General features: G+C 37.1%; 4 protein-coding genes across 4 annotated transcripts; all 4 read left to right on the top strand.

Moving 5' to 3' along the window:
- Positions 1-6: 6 nt before the first annotated feature.
- Positions 7-1190, top strand: LOC103519573 (longitudinals lacking protein, isoforms A/B/D/L-like). Its single transcript, XM_008484662.3, has one exon. The coding sequence runs from the start codon at positions 588-590 to the stop codon at positions 1086-1088; it is 501 nt and encodes a 166-aa protein (XP_008482884.1). The 5' UTR covers positions 7-587; the 3' UTR covers positions 1089-1190.
- A 137-nt stretch (positions 1191-1327) lies between these two features.
- Positions 1328-4059, top strand: LOC103519575. The gene is made up of 4 exons (XM_008484664.1): positions 1328-1363; positions 1406-1804; positions 2094-2755; positions 4005-4059. The coding sequence occupies exons 1-4, from the start codon at positions 1328-1330 to the stop codon at positions 4057-4059; spliced, it is 1152 nt and encodes a 383-aa protein (XP_008482886.1).
- A 3880-nt stretch (positions 4060-7939) lies between these two features.
- Positions 7940-12432, top strand: LOC108253730 (zinc finger protein 846-like). Its single transcript, XM_026831029.1, has 3 exons — positions 7940-8226; positions 11790-12124; positions 12293-12432. Exons 1-3 carry the CDS (start codon positions 8029-8031, stop codon positions 12390-12392), a joined length of 633 nt encoding a protein of 210 aa, XP_026686830.1. The 5' UTR covers positions 7940-8028; the 3' UTR covers positions 12393-12432.
- A 3459-nt stretch (positions 12433-15891) lies between these two features.
- LOC113471688 lies at positions 15892-16915 on the top strand (the record flags this gene model as incomplete). The annotated part of the gene is made up of 2 exons (XM_026831028.1): positions 15892-16321; positions 16443-16915. Coding segments are annotated over exons 1-2 (727 nt in total), but the record flags the coding sequence as incomplete, so codon positions are not given.
- Positions 16916-16923: the final 8 nt, after the last annotated feature.

The raw sequence follows: 16923 nt of genomic DNA, 5'->3' as shown, positions 1-16923 counted from the left end.
TGCTTTTTGTATTGACTAGGGTAGTAGCCTACATTTTTATCTTCTTCAAGGATAATATTGTTGGATTTTTAACATCCATAATTGTGTGGTTGATTTATTTTTCATGTATGAACATTTTGTCACATTCTTGTTTATGCAGTTTTTGGTTGATGACATTGAAAAAACTCTACAAAAATAAAGTAGACGATATAGCTTCAGCTATTTCTGTTAAATGTGGCATGTGGCAAAGTGGTCAACATTTTGCTAACTTATAGACGTTTAGGCGTTTTGAACCGAGTGTTGATGATTTAACATTTTACTAACACGTAACCCCTTCTGTTTGTCTCTCTCTTCCTTCTCATCTCCTTCGTCCTCTTCTTTGACACTCGCAACCCACCAAACCCTCTCTAGAAGACGTAGAGAACACCGGGAGTCGAACTCAAGGCTATGTGAACGGAACCCATTGTGACGCCAAGAACCGTCTGAGCGCCAACAATCTCTTCCAGTTATTCTTCGAACAGCAAGTTCATCAGCAGCTCACTGCGAGCGCTAGTGTGCCCAAGACCAAAGCGCCACCTAGTGACGAAAACGGGAAGTACGACGCGGCGATGGCGATATCGCAGCGCTACCTAGAGAAGATTGTAACCAATGGACCGACCAATAATAATAATCCACTGCAGAGTATAGCGGCCGCACAGCTTGCGCATGCGCAGAATATTCTCCTGCAGGATTATTACGAGAGTGGCTCGGACACGAGTGAAACCAACAACAGTCATCCTAGTAGTCGACAGCGACGGTCTAAAACTATTCGTGATAAGGACGACGTGATTCTCCCGTGTGACGGATGCGGAAAGAAGTACCGCTCCAAGACGAGTCTATCGCTACACAAGCGGCTGGAATGCGGCAAGGAACCCGCATTCAAATGTCCCTTCTGTCCGCTCAAAACGCATCAGAAGGGAAACCTTCAGGTGCATATGAAGAAGAAACACAATCAGGATTACTATACAGGGGTTCTCAACTTGTCGACAAGTCTTTTCAATGGCAATGCGGGGGGTGGTAATGAGAATGCTTTGAGTATTACTCCACCCAAAATATCGAGTAGTTCGTAAACAATTGAAGAGTTTAGAAATGAACAAAAGCAATACCTACACATGTGTTTATTATTTTTTATGACTATCAAATGTTGATTCGCTGCATTTTATGTCCTGACATTTATTTTTGAGAGATCTCATAACTAATGTAATCCTATAAAAATACCTACTATAAATTTACCATATTCCGTTCCCAAGGAAAGGCCTCGTGTCACAGAAACATATTGAATGTGTTGTCATTGAAGGAAGCGAAAGTTATGGAGAACTTGCAAGAAAGGAATGCAAAAAGGAACGTACTGATACCAATATTGGTGTAGAAGAAAATAATCAGACAGAAACATATTGAATGTGTTGTCATTGAAGGAAGCGAAAGTTATGGAGAACTTGCAAGAAAGGAATGCAAAAAGGAACGTACTGATGCCAATATTGGTGTAGAAGAAAATAATCAAATTGACAACAATATAACTTTTAATGCAAGAACTCTGAAAGAGAGCAAAAAATTTGAATCCAGGTTGACGACAACAACTTTACACGAAATCAGAACATTCACAAGTGATGTTAGCGAAAGTAATATATCGGTGATATCAATAAAAAGTGCCACTAAGAAAGGCGAGAAAAAATATTTTCAATACGCTGATGATGAAATTGGACATGAAGCCAAAGCACTTGGTGTCACCAAGAACGATAGACTAGCTGTTGTACAAAGTGACAGGAATAACGATGAGACAAATCAGATCGGTAGACACAACTTTGATGATCATAAACACAAAAAACACGTACAGGACACCAGCTTACATTCAAAGATAAATGAAATCAACCAAGAAAACCAGATGGAGAAAACAAAATTTCACAATCAAACTAGAAGAATTGATTTGAAATTTAGAGAAATCGACTTGCAAAAAAGTCCATATCAAAATCATCAAAGTCCATCGGTCAATCACTTGAAGGCAGATTATCGGCCTCATAATCGTCGCAGGAATGTATATGATGAAATTGTCCATGGACCACCAAGCTATGTATCAGATCGGTAGACACAACTTTGATGATCATAAACACAAAAAACACGTACAGGACACCAGCTTACATTCAAAGATAAATGAAATCAAACAAGAAAACCAGATGGAGAATACAAAATTTCACAATCAAACTAGAAGAATTGATTCGAAATTTAGAGAAATCGACTTGCAAAAAAGTCCATATCAAAATCATCAAAGTTCATCGGTCAATCAGTTGAGGGAAGATTATCGGCCTCATAATCGTCGCAGGAATGTATATGATGAAATTGTCCATGGACCACCAAGCTATGGCCGTAGATCTAACAATACTAGTAACAGGTTTGGTAGGGATGACTTTGGCGATTTCAATAGAAATCCATCAGTGAAAGGGAACTTCCCACCAAGTTTTCAAAATGAACCATCCAGAAGGTTCAGCAATCCTTTTCTACCAACAACTGAGGGCCAATCTTTTAATCCAGCGGTTCCCAACCGCGGGTACGTTTACCCCGGGTTGTACGCGAGAGCCCCTCCGGGGGTACGCGAGGGAACTTCCCACCAAGTTTTCAAAATGAACCATCCAGAAGGTTCAGCAATCCTTTTCTACCAACAACTGAGGGCCAATCTTTTAATTCAGCGGTTCCCAACCGGGGGTACGTTTACCCCGGGTTGTACGCGAGAGCCCCTCCGGGGGTACGCGAAAAAAAAATTGAAAATATTATTAATAAAAGGTCGATTCCTACGTAAAAAGTTTTGAAAAATCCAAATCTGAGGTCAAAACTCGGAAAAGGTAACTTTAAAAGGTCGAAAATTCAATTTTTAATTGTCGTTCTAATAAAAAAGTTCGAAGAGTTGTGACGTCAGATTTCACGTCAAAATGCGCAGAAACGCTTGCGCACAAACAAACGAAGCGGGAGTCATGAATTATGAGCGTATGCTTTTTTTTTTTTTTTTTTTTTTTTTTTTTTCTTCTTCTTCTTCTTCTTCTTCTTCTTCTTCTTCTTCTTCTTCTTCTTTTAAGTAAGACAAGAACTTATCCTTGGCGTTGTAGTTTTGCCCCAGGAAATGTTTTTTTCTCTCTCGAGGGAACCATGAAAGGGAGGTTGGCTTATTTCATACACCTGACGGATTCTTTTCTTCCACGGAAATAATATTAATTTTAATAATAATTATATTGTAATAAAAAAACATAAATGATGACGAGGATAATAAAAATGAAAAGAGTTGAATCACCTTTTGTTGGAATTATCTCGCACCTTTCGCTCAGTCGAGGCCTGACTTTTATGCTGTGAGACTTTGGAGTTTACCTACATAGGGAAAAGAGTTGAGAGAATGGAAGTGAGGGGGAGAAAAGGGCGAGATAGACCGAAGGTGGAAAGATTGTGTGAATCAGGACATGAGGAACACAATAGGGCTGCCTGGAAGAGACTGAGAAGAAAAGCCGACCCTATTAAAATAAGAAAATACTAGGAAGAAGAGGAAGAAACTTCGTAGTCTACCTTATTTTAAGCCTTCGTATTTACATGGTTTTAAGCCGTTTCATTTATATGGTTTTAAACCTTTGTATTTACATGGTTTTAAGCCTTTGTATGTACATGGTTTTTAGCCTTTGTATGTACATGGTTTTTAGCCTTTGTATGTACATGGTTTTTAGCCTTTGTATGTACATGGTTTTTAGCCTTTGTATGTACATGGTTTTTAGCCTTTGTATGTACATGGTTTTTAGCCTTTGTATGTACATGGTTTTTAGCCTTTGTATGTACATGGTTTTTAGCCTTTGTATGTACATGGTTTTTAGCCTTTGTATGTACATGGTTTTTAGCCTTTGTATGTACATGGTTTTTAGCCTTTGTATGTACATGGTTTTTAGCCTTTGTATGTACATGGTTTTTAGCCTTTGTATGTACATGGTTTTTAGCCTTTGTATTTACATGGTTTTCAGCCTTAGAGGTAGAAGATTAGTCTTGAAATCCGGGGAGCTGGAGTTTGAGTCCTAGTCGTGACACAAAAATTTAGTACCTACCGTCATTTCGAGTTAAACATTTGTAAAAGCAAATGAATTACTTTGACACATGGCTATGGTGTGGTAAATTTAGTTGATAGATTGAAGATTCTGTAACTTTGTGAAGGTCCATCTTGACTAGGTAGGTTGAAATGATAAACATATACTTCTTCACTATTTAGTTCCCTACTGCCAGCCTAGTTAGCTTGTAAGGTAACTAGCACCTTGTAAGCGCTAGGTCGCGGGTTCGATTCACGCCCGAGGGCGGATTTTATCCTCAACAAGATAAGGTTCGTTCTCGGAACGGATGGATTTCTCCTATCCTATCCTTCTTCTCTCTTCGATTTCGGGACGATGAGACCTTAGGAGTTTCAGTTCCCTCTATCAAACCTCTTGGGGGGAAAAAAAGTTCCCTACTAGTTGTGAAAGGGTCAGGTAACAAGATACAAGGTGTGTGTTCCCCCACTCTGAATTTGGTATTTGATATCAAAGGAGAATAAATTTGAATGATTGACTCTGTAAATTTGGTAGATAGATTCATAGATTTTGTGGATGATGTACAAATTTTCCTGTAGGTAGCTGCAATTGTTGAATATGCAAGCTAGCAAGGGAACTTTTCCACATTTCATGTACAAATTTTCCTGTAGGTAGCTGCAATTGTTGAATATGCAAGCTAGCAAGGGAACTTTTCCACATTTCAAGAAGGCTAAATTTTTTATCTAGGCTTCGCATCTGGATGGAAATCACTTTTAGGTACTAAAAAGAAGAAATACAATAAATTTATTGTACTTTTAAAAATACTGTGAAAAGCCAGCAGTACGTGATTGCCCAGATGGTCACCCATCCGAATACCAACCACGCGCAGAGTTTCCAATATTGGTATCAGTACGTTCCTTTTTGCATTCCTTTCTTGCAAGTTCTCCATAACTTTCGCTTCCTTCAATGACAACACATTCAATATGTTTCTGTTTCTTTGCAACAGGCATCTCTTTGATTTCGTTAAAATCTATATAACTGATTCCCGTAGCATCTGGTAAAATATCCTGGCTTATTCCTTTTTTGAGTTGCTTTTTCCTGGCATTCTTATTCTTAGCTTTTAGTTTTTTGGTACCTTTTAGTTTTTTCTTGGCTTTTTTGGTTTTGACTTTTTTCTCACCATCATCAACAGCCTCTGTCTCTTCGACAGATTTTCCACTCTTGGGGGTTTCAGGAGCTTTTCGTTTGTCAGCTTTCTTTCGTTTGACAATCTTTTTAGCTTTTTGTTTGTTAGCTTTCTTTCGTTTGACAATCTTTTCCGATGTTTCTTCCGTGCTACTGAGTACGACCTCGGTTTGTTCTTCCGCCTGGTTGATCATCGTTGCTGTCACGGAGACTGTTTGTCGCTTCGATTGTTTCTTTGCCGATGTTTCGTCGACCCCTGCATCTTCAACTTTTACTATGTCTGTCGTTCCCCCATAGTGATCGTTCATAATATGTCGAATCACATCGTCAAAGGATCCTCTGAAGTTTTTTAAATATTTCTAAATGAAATTCAACAGAGTAAATACTCTAATAAATATTTTTTAAAAAAAAAAAAACAAAACAAAAAAACAAAAGAGAAAATATGGATAGACTAAATTGGTTATTCTTGAACTTATTTTTTAAGTAGCTAGCAATTTATGTTGAAAAATAAAAACTGATAATTTTACTACTGAAAAACCTATCGAAGCAATCTCTAGCAATCATTCATTACTAGGATTTAGGATTCTAAATACTTTACTTACTTTCCGAGTCCGGATCAGGATTCTAAATAAAATGGTACATTTTTTTTTTTATTTTTTTTTTTTTTTATTTAGGATTCTAAATAAAAAAAATATTGGGGTACATGAATCCCATATTTCACACCGATGAACCGACGAATTTGATTTATTTATTTTCTAAACTTTTCCCTCAACTTTTTGTTTACCTATACAGGATCAACTACAACCAATTTTCCAAATAAATACACAACTATCCAATACCTTCATTTATTTCACCGAGATTCTATAGAATTTAAATTTTAGCTTTTCTATTACACCCTGTAAATTCGAATATTTTATTTTAATTTTATAAATAAGGTTCCATTGTTTAAATCATAGTTATTTAATAAAAGAAATAAATATATAATTTTCTATAAGCACACATACCAAAAAGCTGTGTATTCTTATTTCTTTTAGTATGCTTCTTGCTCTGATTTGCCCAGTCTAGTTAGCTTGGTTGGTGTGGGGCGGACTTTATCCTGAACGGATAATGTTCGTTCTCGGAACGACTGGCTTTCTCCTGTCCTGTCTTTCTTCTCTCTTCGATTTCGGGACGATAAGACCTTAGCAGTTACAGTTCTATCAAACCTCGTTTAAAAAATGCTCTGCTTTGACGTTTCCCAATTCCACAAGAACTGTTATATTTCTTCTTTTTCTCTTTCAGACGTCAGTACGGGTAGTAAGAAAATCAGAAAGCACAACTGTATCAATTGCCGTTTGAAAATGAACCACGACATTACCAGTTTCATCAAACACGTCAACTGTTGTATGAACTCGAAAAATAACGCCATCAAGAAGTGTATCGTGTGTGTGCACTTCAGAGGATCCTTTGACGATGTGATTCGACATATTATGAACGATCACTATAGGGAAACGACAAACATAGTAAACGTTGAAGATGCAGGGGTCGACGAAACATCGGCAAAGAAACGATCGAAGCGACAAACAGTCTCCGTGACAGCAACGATGATCAACCAGGCGGAAGAACAAACCGAGGTCGTACTCAGTAGCACGGAAGAAACATCGGAAAAGATTGTCAAACGAAAGAAAGCTAACAAACAAAAAGCTAAAAAGATTGTAAAACGAAAGAAAGCTGACAAACGAAAAGCTCCTGAAACCCCCAAGAGTGACAAATCTGTCGAAGAGACAGAGGCTGTTGATGATGGTATGGGTGACCATCTGGGCAATCACGTACTGCTGGCTTTTCACAGTATTTTTAAAAGTACAATAAATTTATTGTATTTCTTCTTTTTTTTTTCCTTTAAAGCACTTTAACTCTACGGGCAGTAGGTCGTTCACGCTGATTGTATTTCTTTGTTATAGATAAAAATAAGTACAAATTTTTTATTTACCTCTTTTGTGTGCTCATATTTAAGTAAACTGTTAATTTAACTGTATTAGTAATTACATAGAACCTATGAAATCAACCAATGTAGATAATAAAATAACTTAGGTACTGTAAGATGCCATGTTTCGTTTTCTTGAGAATCAGTTAAATAATTAAAAAAAAGATGTTTTTTTTTCTAAAATAAAAAGTTCTAATTAATTACTCTTGTTCTTTGTTATCTTTCATTATTTATTATTTTTCTCCCCACTAAGCTGAAATCCAAATTGTAGAACCGAAATGAAGAAAAATCCAATTTTGACAGGAATTGAACCCGGGACTTCCGACGTTTTTACATCTAAAAAAAAAAAAAAAAAAATATCATATAAAGAGGAGACCCTTTAAAAGAAAACCTTTTTCAGTAGAGTACTTTTTTTTAAATTAGTAGTAGGTTATCTGTAATTACATTGTGATGACACATTCCTTTTTTATATATTTTTACTTAATAAATAATGGCATTATATATTTTTGTGAGTCATTAAAAATGGATTTTTACAATTAATTTTAAGATTTATTTTTTAAAATATGTAAATATGTACTTTGATTTAGATCGTCACATTTTTGATATATTTTATTATTCTTTTTCAAACATGAGTAGGTCAGGTAGGCAGGTCTTTGTTTAAACTAAAAACCTACCTCGATTTGGTGTTGCAATTATATATTTTTTAAATGTTTAAACAAAATCAATGACAGGAAATAAAGAAATAGGGGCAACTCCAAACAATCTAAATTCTTTCTTAACTCTTCTGGGAACTTTATTGTGGCCGATAACTATGTTCAGTCACCCAGCAATTCCGCCACTATGGGTCAATATTTTGATGAGCTGCCCAACAATTCTTCCACTAAGGGTCATGGACCAAAGTGTGTTGCTGAGCTACCCAACAATTCTGCCACTGTGGGTCAATATGTTAATGAGCGGCCCAACAATTCTGCAACTGTGGGTCAATATGTTAATGAGCGGCCCAACAATTCTGCAACTGTGGGTCAATATGTTAATGGGGGAAAAGAGTTGAGAGAATGGAAGTGAGGGGGAGAAAAGGGCGAGATAGACCGAAGGTGGAAAGATTGTGTGAATCAGGACATGAGGAACACAATAGGGCTGCCTGGAAGAGACTGAGAAGAAAAGCCGACCCTATTAAAATAAGAAAATACTAGGAAGAAGAGGAAGAAACTTCGTAGTCTACCTTATTTTAAGCCTTCGTATTTACATGGTTTTAAGCCGTTTCATTTATATGGTTTTAAACCTTTGTATTTACATGGTTTTAAGCCTTTGTATGTACATGGTTTTTAGCCTTTGTATTTACATGGTTTCAGGGAAAAGAGTTGAGAGAATGGAAGTGAGGGGGAGAAAAGGGCGAGATAGACCGAAGGTGGAAAGATTGTGTGAATCAGGACATGAGGTACATAATAGGGCTGCCTGGAAGAGACTGACAAGAAACGCCGACCCTATTAAAATAGGAAAATACTAGGAAGAAGAGGAAGAAACTTCGTAGTTTACCTTATTTTAAGCCTTCGTATTTACATGGTTTTAAGCCGTTTCATTTATATGGTTTTAAGCCTCTGTATTTACATGGTTTTAAGCCTTTTTGTATGTACATGGTTTTTAGCCTTTGTATGTACATGGTTTTTAGCCTTTGTATTTACATGGTTTTCAGCCTTAGAGGTAGAAGATTAGTCTTGAAATCCGGGGAGCTGGAGTTTGAGTCCTAGTCGTGACACAAAAATTTAGTACCTACCGTCATTTCGAGTTAAACATTTGTAAAAGCAAATGAATTACTTTGACACATGGCTATGGTGTGGTAAATTTAGTTGATAGATTGAAGATTCTGTAACTTTGTGAAGGTCCATCTTGACTAGGTAGGTTGAAATGATAAACATATACTTCTTCACTATTTAGTTCCCTACTGCCAGCCTAGTTAGCTTGTAAGGTAACTAGCACCTTGTAAGCGCTAGGTCGCGGGTTCGATTCACGCCCGAGGGCGGATTTTATCCTCAACAAGATAAGGTTCGTTCTCGGAACGGATGGATTTCTCCTATCCTATCCTTCTTCTCTCTTCGATTTCGGGACGATGAGACCTTAGGAGTTTCAGTTCCCTCTATCAAACCTCTTGGGGGGAAAAAAAGTTCCCTACTAGTTGTGATTAAAAAGAATTCGTATTTTCATAATTTTGAAAAATATAAACTGTGCAAAAAATATTTTTGTATAAATTGAAAATCTCAATTCTTTATATTTTTTGATCTCGATGTATTTTTGTACTTTTTTAAATTGTAGGTTTTTTTATATTTTTTGTAGTTAGGTAGATAGTGGAGCTTTAATACACTGAACTTATTGGATTATTTAGCAGGAAACTTTTTTGATCTCCCATTTAAAAATAGAAAGTAAAAAATCATTTCAATTCATTCCTGGCAAAAAAAAAAAAAAATATGCTTTAGTTTTTTTATTTGACATTTTCTGATCTCGAATTAAGCATATAAATTTTAATTTTTATGTTTATTTAACAGTTCCTCTTTTTTTTTAAGTAGTGTCGTATAGAGTTATGATTTATTAATGTTCCTTTATTTATTATTTTTTAGTCGAGGAATGAAAAATAAGTAATAATAACTTATCAATTAATGTCCTTTTAAGCTCTTAATACCTACTAAAAAGTGACGAAAATTCAAAAACATTCGCGAAGGATATGGATTAGAGTTTAAAAAATTCAAAATCCAGTGAAAAATTAGTTTCCGACGAGAAATGATTGATAAAATTTAATCCAAAAATAAATAAGGAGTTCTACTGAAATTTTGAGAGCAATTATTACAATTAGCAATAAAAAAAGATTATTCCTCATCTATTTAAGGATAACAAATAATCAACTAATTTTTATTGTTTGTATTGATTTCATATTTAACCCACATTTCAAGAAGGCTAAATTTTTATCTAGGCTTCGCATCTGGATGGACATCACTTTTAGGTACTTTTTTTTTATTGAAGGTCGCTTTTTGACTTTGACTTGGCGAAATGGACTCATTTTTTGACTTGGCGAAATGGACCACTACCATGGTTTTTCATATTCACTATCTTTAGAGCCCCCACTGCGTCACACCCATTCCACATCAGTGAAGTTTTTTAGGTACTTTTTTTTTATTGAAGGTCGCTCATTTTTTGACTTGGCGAAATGGACCACTACCATGGTTTTTCATATTCACTATCTTTAGAGTTAGAGCCCCACTGCGTCACACCCATTCCACATCAGTGAAGCTCTTCTGGGAACTTTATTGTGGCCGATAACTATGTTCAGTCACCCAGCAATTCCGCCACTATGGGTCAATATTTTGATGAGCTGCCCAACAATTCTTCCACTAAGGGTCATGGACCAAAGTGTGTTGCTGAGCTACCCAACAATTCTGCCACTGTGGGTCAATATGTTAATGAGCGGCCCAACAATTCTGCCACTGTGGGTCAATATGTTCATGAGCGGCAGTGAAGTTTTTTTTCTGTCACCCTGTACATTTTATTTTCCTCTGTTTTAAGTGATTTCTTGTTTGAAAAGAGAGAGAGAATGGAAAATAAAAACTTAAAAGTCGTAAACTGTGACGATAGTTACGTTAGCCGATGCTCAGAGAGAAAAAATTTCTCAAGAAAAAAACTCATTTTTTTTTTAATGCATTTCTTTTTAGCTTTTTTATATTCTTTTGATATCCCAGCACATTTTGTGAGATGCCCAAAGTCTTTTGGGAAAAGAACAAAATTATGAATGTAGGTAGAAGTAGGAAAAGAGGTTTTGATGCTACTTCTACTCTGTAAACACATAGTCACGTACTTAATATGTACAGTTGGGCAGCTGTAATTTATCATACAAACTTTACAGTGGTAGGGTTCTCTTGAAGGAGCTCCTCCACCCAACTACTGGTTTGTGTGTTAGTTTTCTGTCACTTTTTTTTTTACATATATATTAAAATGCTAACTACTCCATCCTTCGTAAATTACTAGGTTCTGGGTTCTGGTGATTTATTGTTATACTTACGAACCTACGTACATATAATCACATATCCTGTTTTTACGAAAGATAAACCACACCAAACTAGGTCAAGTTACCGAAACTTCAAGTTGAGTGTGCTACCTACCATCATGGATTTCAAAAGAGGAAGCAACGAGAACCACCACAATTATAATTATTGATAAACCGGTTAAAAGTTTGGTCGTAAAACCAAGTAAATCAATAATCATCATTTAATTGTTCTTTTATTTTCTTCACCAATAATAATTATGTACCGGGTGTCAATAATAATTATGTACAGACAGGGTGGATGAGTTTTTAAAAGAAAAATAAAGAGTCGGAAAATGCGTCTTCTCTTCTGAAAAAGCGTGTGTGTCGGAAAAAGGTTTCGGCTTGAGTCTGTCAGACCATGTGAGAGACCTAACCGTGTCAGCCAACCATTCCTAACCTGGAAGGCCCTAAATAAAATCGCCTTCGGTCCGGAGTCTCCTGCTGCAAATATAACAAAAAGCTATGGGGGTACGAAGCGGATGCAACCTGCGGATGCGGCAGTGAGCAGACGCATGAACATAATGTTAATGAGCGGCCCAACAATTCTGCAACTGTGGGTCAATATGTTAATGGGCGGCCCAACAATTCTGCCATTGTGGGTCAATATGTTAGATTCGACTACGAATCTAGTCAATATGTTAATGAGCGGCCCAACAATTCTGCCACTGTGAGTCAATATGTTCATGAGCGGCCCAACAATTCTGCCACTATGGGTCAGTATGTCGCTGAGCGGCCCAACCATTCCGCCACTTTGGGTCAATATGTTGGTGAGCCGCCGACTCCTGGACCCCACCAGTGCCGCCAATGTCAGCAATCATTCCAGACCAAGTCGCTATTGAGTACGCATGAGAAGTTGCATCGAGTGAGGGACTATCTCCTTGCGGCAAACGAGAGGGCAATTTACGTCTCAAATTACTGGGGAAGAAAGATTTGATGAGAAAGAAGAGGACACGGAAAGTATGTAAGTGAGAGACCTGTTGTCGGAAGCTTTTTCCGCTCCACACGTTCTCATTGTACGTGAGTGGCATCAGTGAGGGACTTCATGGCGTATCCATTTCAATGCAAACGCTGTAATTTCCGAACGACCAATCATTTTAATCTTGGCAAGCATATTCGAAAACAGCATAAAGACTGAACCCCTCCTTAGTCGCCACAATGGAGGAGTTGCAATTGGGAAAATATTATTAATAAAAGGTCGATTCCTACGTAAAAAGTTGAGAAAAAATGTGAGGGACTTCATGGCGTATCCATTTCAATGCAAACGCTGTAATTTCCGAACGACCAATCATTTTAATCTTGGCAAGCATATTCGAAGACAGCATAAAGACTGAACCCCTCCTTAGTCGCCAGAATGGAGGAGTTGCAATTGGGAAAATATTATTAATAAAAGGTCCATTCCTACGTAAAAAGTTGTGACAAATCCGAATCTGAGGTCAAAACTCCGAAAAAGTAACTTTAAAAGATCGAAAATTCAATTTTTAACTGCCGTTCTAATAAAAAAGTTCAAAGAGTTGTGACGTCAGATTCACGTCAAAATGCGCAGAAACGCTTGCGCACAGACAAACGAAGCGGGAGTCATGAATTATGATGTCATCGCCTACGGGAGCGTATGTCGTGACGTCAAAGTTCACGATTTACCGGTATTTTTTAAATCGATTTATCTCGGGATCTAGAGGTCGTAGAAGAAAAAGAAAAATTTCGTTGGTCCTCATTTTTCCTACTCTATGACTTTGAAACATCACCCAAGTAAGCGTAACTGATCTATTGTAGACAATTATGTCTACAGTTTAGACAAGGAAGAAAAAGAAAAATTTCGTTGGTCCTCATTTTTCCTGCTCTATGACTTTGAAACATCACCCAAGTAAGCGCAACTGATCTATTGTAGACAATTATGTCTACAGTTTAGACAAGAAGTAAAATCAGCAATAGAGAATGATAGCGCCAGCCTAGTTAGCTTGGTTGGTAGCGCGTCTGCCTTGTAAGCGCTAGGTCGCGGGTTCGATTCCCGCCCGTGGTGAACTTATCCTGAACAGATAAGGTTCTTTCTCCTGTCCTGTCCTTCTTTCTATTGAATGCAACAGTTCCTGATGGATCACTGAAGTTAAACTTTGCGCGTGGTTGGTATTTGGATGGGTGACCATCTGGGCAATCACGTACTGCTGGCTTTTCACAGTATTTTTAAAAGTACAATAAATTTATTGTATTTCTTCTTTTTTTTCCATTAAAGCGCCACAATAATAATTATTGATAAACCGGTTAAAAGTTTGGTCGTAAAACCAAGTAAATCAATAATCATCATTTAATTGTTCTTTTATTTTCTTCACCAATAATAATTATGTACCGGGTGTCAATAATAATTATGTACAGACAGGGTGGATGAGTTTTTAAGGAAGTTACATTGCCTCCTGTGTTACACTGATGTAGGGACCCTTTCCATTCTAACTTTTAGACGAATACTCTAGCCCTTGTTTTTTTTATTGAACCAACAACAAACCTTCAGCACTACTTGTTCTATTCAGTGGTACCCAAATTGTGGTTCCATGAAACGAACGTCCAGAAATGAGAAAGGGGTAGCAAACTCTAGCCTAGATATCAGTGGTTCCCAAATTGTGGTTCCTTGAAACGCCCAGAAATGAGACAGGGGTAGCAAACTTTGGCTGGATATCAGTGATACCCAAATTGTGTCTCTTTAAAACGTTCAAAAATGACGAAGGGGTAACAAACTATGGCTGTATTCTGAATTCAATGTTCTCATGGGCCAACCTAGTTTGGAGGGTAGCGCGTCTGCCTTGTAAGCGCTAGAATCGCGGGTTCGATTCCTGCTTGCGGCGAATTTTATCCTGAACGGATAAGGTTTGTCCTCGGAACGGCTGATGGCTTTCTCCTATCCTGTCTTCTCTTCGCTGTTGGACGATAAGGCCTCCATTGTTACTGCTCCCTCTATCAAACCTCTTTTTATTATTACCTACCTACTTTCCATTGCAATGAGTAGGTATACATGTACTATAGCTTAAGTTTTACTTAGTAGTGAGAAAGTGTTGCAATGGGGCGGGTACGCGAAAAAAAAAATTGAGTAATGGCGGAGAAAAAAAATATAAGGGGTTAAGTACTTACCCCCTCTCCCTTTAAGTAAAAAAAAAAAAAACGGTACGGTTAGACCTAGTTAGCTTGGTTGGTGGCTCGTCTGCCTTGTAAGCGCTAGGCCGCGGGTTCGATTCCCGCCCGGGGCGGATTTTATCCTGATGGGATAATGTTCGTTCTCGGAACGGCTGGCTTTCCTCCTATCCTGTCTTCCTTCTCTCTTCGATTTAGCAGTTACAGTTCCCTCTGTCAAAACTCTTAAAAAAAAGTTACTATAAATTTCTTTTGTGATTTTGTGCCATATTGCTCTAAATCTTACCTTGTCTTTGTGAAGGTATATTAATATTACGGAACGGCTGGCTTTCCTCCTATCCTGTCTTCCTTCTCTCTTCGATTTAGCAGTTACAGTTCCCTCTGTCAAAACTCTTAAAAAAAAAGTTACTATAAATTTCTTTTGTGATTTTGTGCCATATTGCTCTAAATCTTACCTTGTCTTTGTGAAGATATTTTAATATTTTCACTCCCCTTGCTGTCTAAATTGATGATTTTATTTTTGCCAGACACTCTGCTTTGGATTGTATGATATTCGTTTATCTATAATTATATGTATATATGTAGAATATCTCTGAATTATTACTAACTTATGCAAAACAGTTATTTAAAAATTAATGTGTACAGATTTTGTACAAATATCAATTTTCCCATTTATGGTTAATGTGGTTCAGTGATTCTGATTCCCCAGCCTAAGGCTTGGTTGTTGTCCGATGATTTTATTCGATTTTTTTTTCTTCTTTAGAAGTGTAGATTTTTTTTTTTCATATCAATTTTCCCATTTATGGTTAATGTGGTTCAGTGATTCCCCAGCCTAAGGCTTGGTTGTTGTCCGATGATTTTATTCGATTTTTAGTTTTTCTTCTTTAGAAGTGTAGATTTTTTTATATCAATTTTCCCATTTATGGTTAATGTGGTTCAGTGATTCCCCAGCCTAAGGCTTGGTTGTTGTCCGATGATTTTATTCGATTTTTTTTCTTCTTTAGAAGTGTAGATTTTTTTTTTCTTCTTCTTTACTCGTTTTATCTTTCATTGTTGATGTTTTGTTATTTTTCACAATTACATTTTGTTGGAGTTTTTTGTATGTTCATAATGCTTGTCGTCTTTTTTCTATTCCATAGGTCATGTTACTCACAATCTTTCCCAATTCATCAAAATTTTCATGATATGTGTTCATAACTTTATAATACAGAATTACAGATGTGACTTTCACACTGTAGACTTTCAAAGCAGAATATTTGGAAAACTGATGGTGGATTTCATCAATATTCATTCATTCATTAGAACTCCTGTTAAGCTAACAGCCAGTTAAGTTCCATTTAATTTGTATTGGCTTAACAGGGCTGTTAAGCTAACGGGCTGTTTGAGGTGGGAGGTCGTTGAAATCCACCATGAAATTTACAGATGTGACTTTCACACTGTAGACTTTCAAAGCAGAATATTTGGAAAACTGATGGTGGATTTCATCAATATTCATTCATTCATTCATTCATTCATTCATTCATTCATTCATTCATTCATTAGAACTCCTGTTAAGCTAACAGCCAGTTAAGTTCCATTTAATTTGTATTGGCTTAACAGGGCTGTTTGAGGTGGGAAAGAAGGTCGTTGAAATCCACCATGAAATAAATAAAGTTGACAACTTGAGGATCATCAATTTATTCTTTCTTTTTCAGAAATGCTTGCCAAATATGAATCCATGTTGAAGAACGTAATGGCTCGTTACAAGAAGACAAAAAATTGGCCTTTAGAGAGATTATGGAAGAAAGCTCTAAAACGGGACAAACGTAAAATTGAGAACAGACATAAATCCTATTGGTATGATAGGTATGTTCTACGTAAAGAGAGACGGCGACTAGTAGGTCTCATAGTTAAAATTTATCAATCTAGAGGTTTGCCAGTACCAACCAAATACCAAGGGCGCTCCCGAACATCAGAGCAGAGAAAAAATGCTAATACGTAAAGAGAGACGGCGACTAGTAGGTCTCATAGTTAAAATTTATCAATCTAGAGGTTTGCCAGTACCAACCAAATACCAAGGGCGGTCCCGAACATCAGAGCAGAGAAAGAATGCTGGAACATCCCCAAGTAATGAACATCGACGAGAAAGTTCTAATGCTAATGAAAGTTTGAATAAAGAAAACACGGATATGAACAATATTAGGGTAACAAATCCAGACGTAGTCCAGGCTGACACTAAAAACGCTAGGGACAGGAACCCGACAAACTCCTCTGAGGGCACTGCAGGTCGGGGCAACTCCAAACAATCTAAATTCTTTCTTAACTCTTCTGGGAACTTTATTGTGGCCGATAACTATGTTCAGTCACCCAGCAATTCCGCCACTATGGGTCAATATTTTGATGAGCTGCCCGACAATTCTTCCACTAAGGGTCATGGAACAAAATGTGTTGCTGAGCTACCCAACAATTCTGCCACTGTGGGTCAATATATTCAAGAGCGGCCCAACCATTCTGCCACTATGGGTCAATATGTTAATGAGCGGCCCAACAATTCCGCCACTGTGGGTCAATAT

This window comes from Diaphorina citri, unplaced genomic scaffold (genome assembly GCF_000475195.1).
Source record: "Diaphorina citri unplaced genomic scaffold, Diaci psyllid genome assembly version 1.1 scaffold2812, whole genome shotgun sequence".
Lineage (NCBI taxonomy): Eukaryota > Metazoa > Arthropoda > Insecta > Hemiptera > Psyllidae > Diaphorina > Diaphorina citri.
Note: the sequence above shows the minus strand (reverse complement) of the source record. Positions and strands in the feature narration are given on the sequence as shown.

Excerpts from the sequence above, each read along its gene's own strand:
- LOC103519573 (XM_008484662.3), top strand. The coding sequence starts at position 588 with ATGGCGATATCGCAGCGCTACCTAGAGAAGATTGTAACCAATGGACCG.
- LOC103519575 (XM_008484664.1), top strand. The coding sequence starts at position 1,328 with ATGGAGAACTTGCAAGAAAGGAATGCAAAAAGGAAC. Across the intron at positions 1,364-1,405 it reads AAAGGAATGCAAAAAGGAAC|AAACATATTGAATGTGTTGT; the intron begins GTACTGATACCA and ends ATAATCAGACAG. Across the intron at positions 2,756-4,004 it reads ACGCGAGAGCCCCTCCGGGG|CCTTAGAGGTAGAAGATTAG; the intron begins GTACGCGAAAAA and ends CATGGTTTTCAG.
- LOC108253730 (XM_026831029.1), top strand. The coding sequence starts at position 8,029 with ATGGGTCAATATTTTGATGAGCTGCCCAACAATTCTTCCACTAAGGGT. Across the intron at positions 8,227-11,789 it reads TGGGTCAATATGTTAATGGG|CGGCCCAACAATTCTGCAAC; the intron begins GGAAAAGAGTTG and ends AATGTTAATGAG. Across the intron at positions 12,125-12,292 it reads GAGAAGTTGCATCGAGTGAG|GGACTTCATGGCGTATCCAT; the intron begins GGACTATCTCCT and ends GGCATCAGTGAG.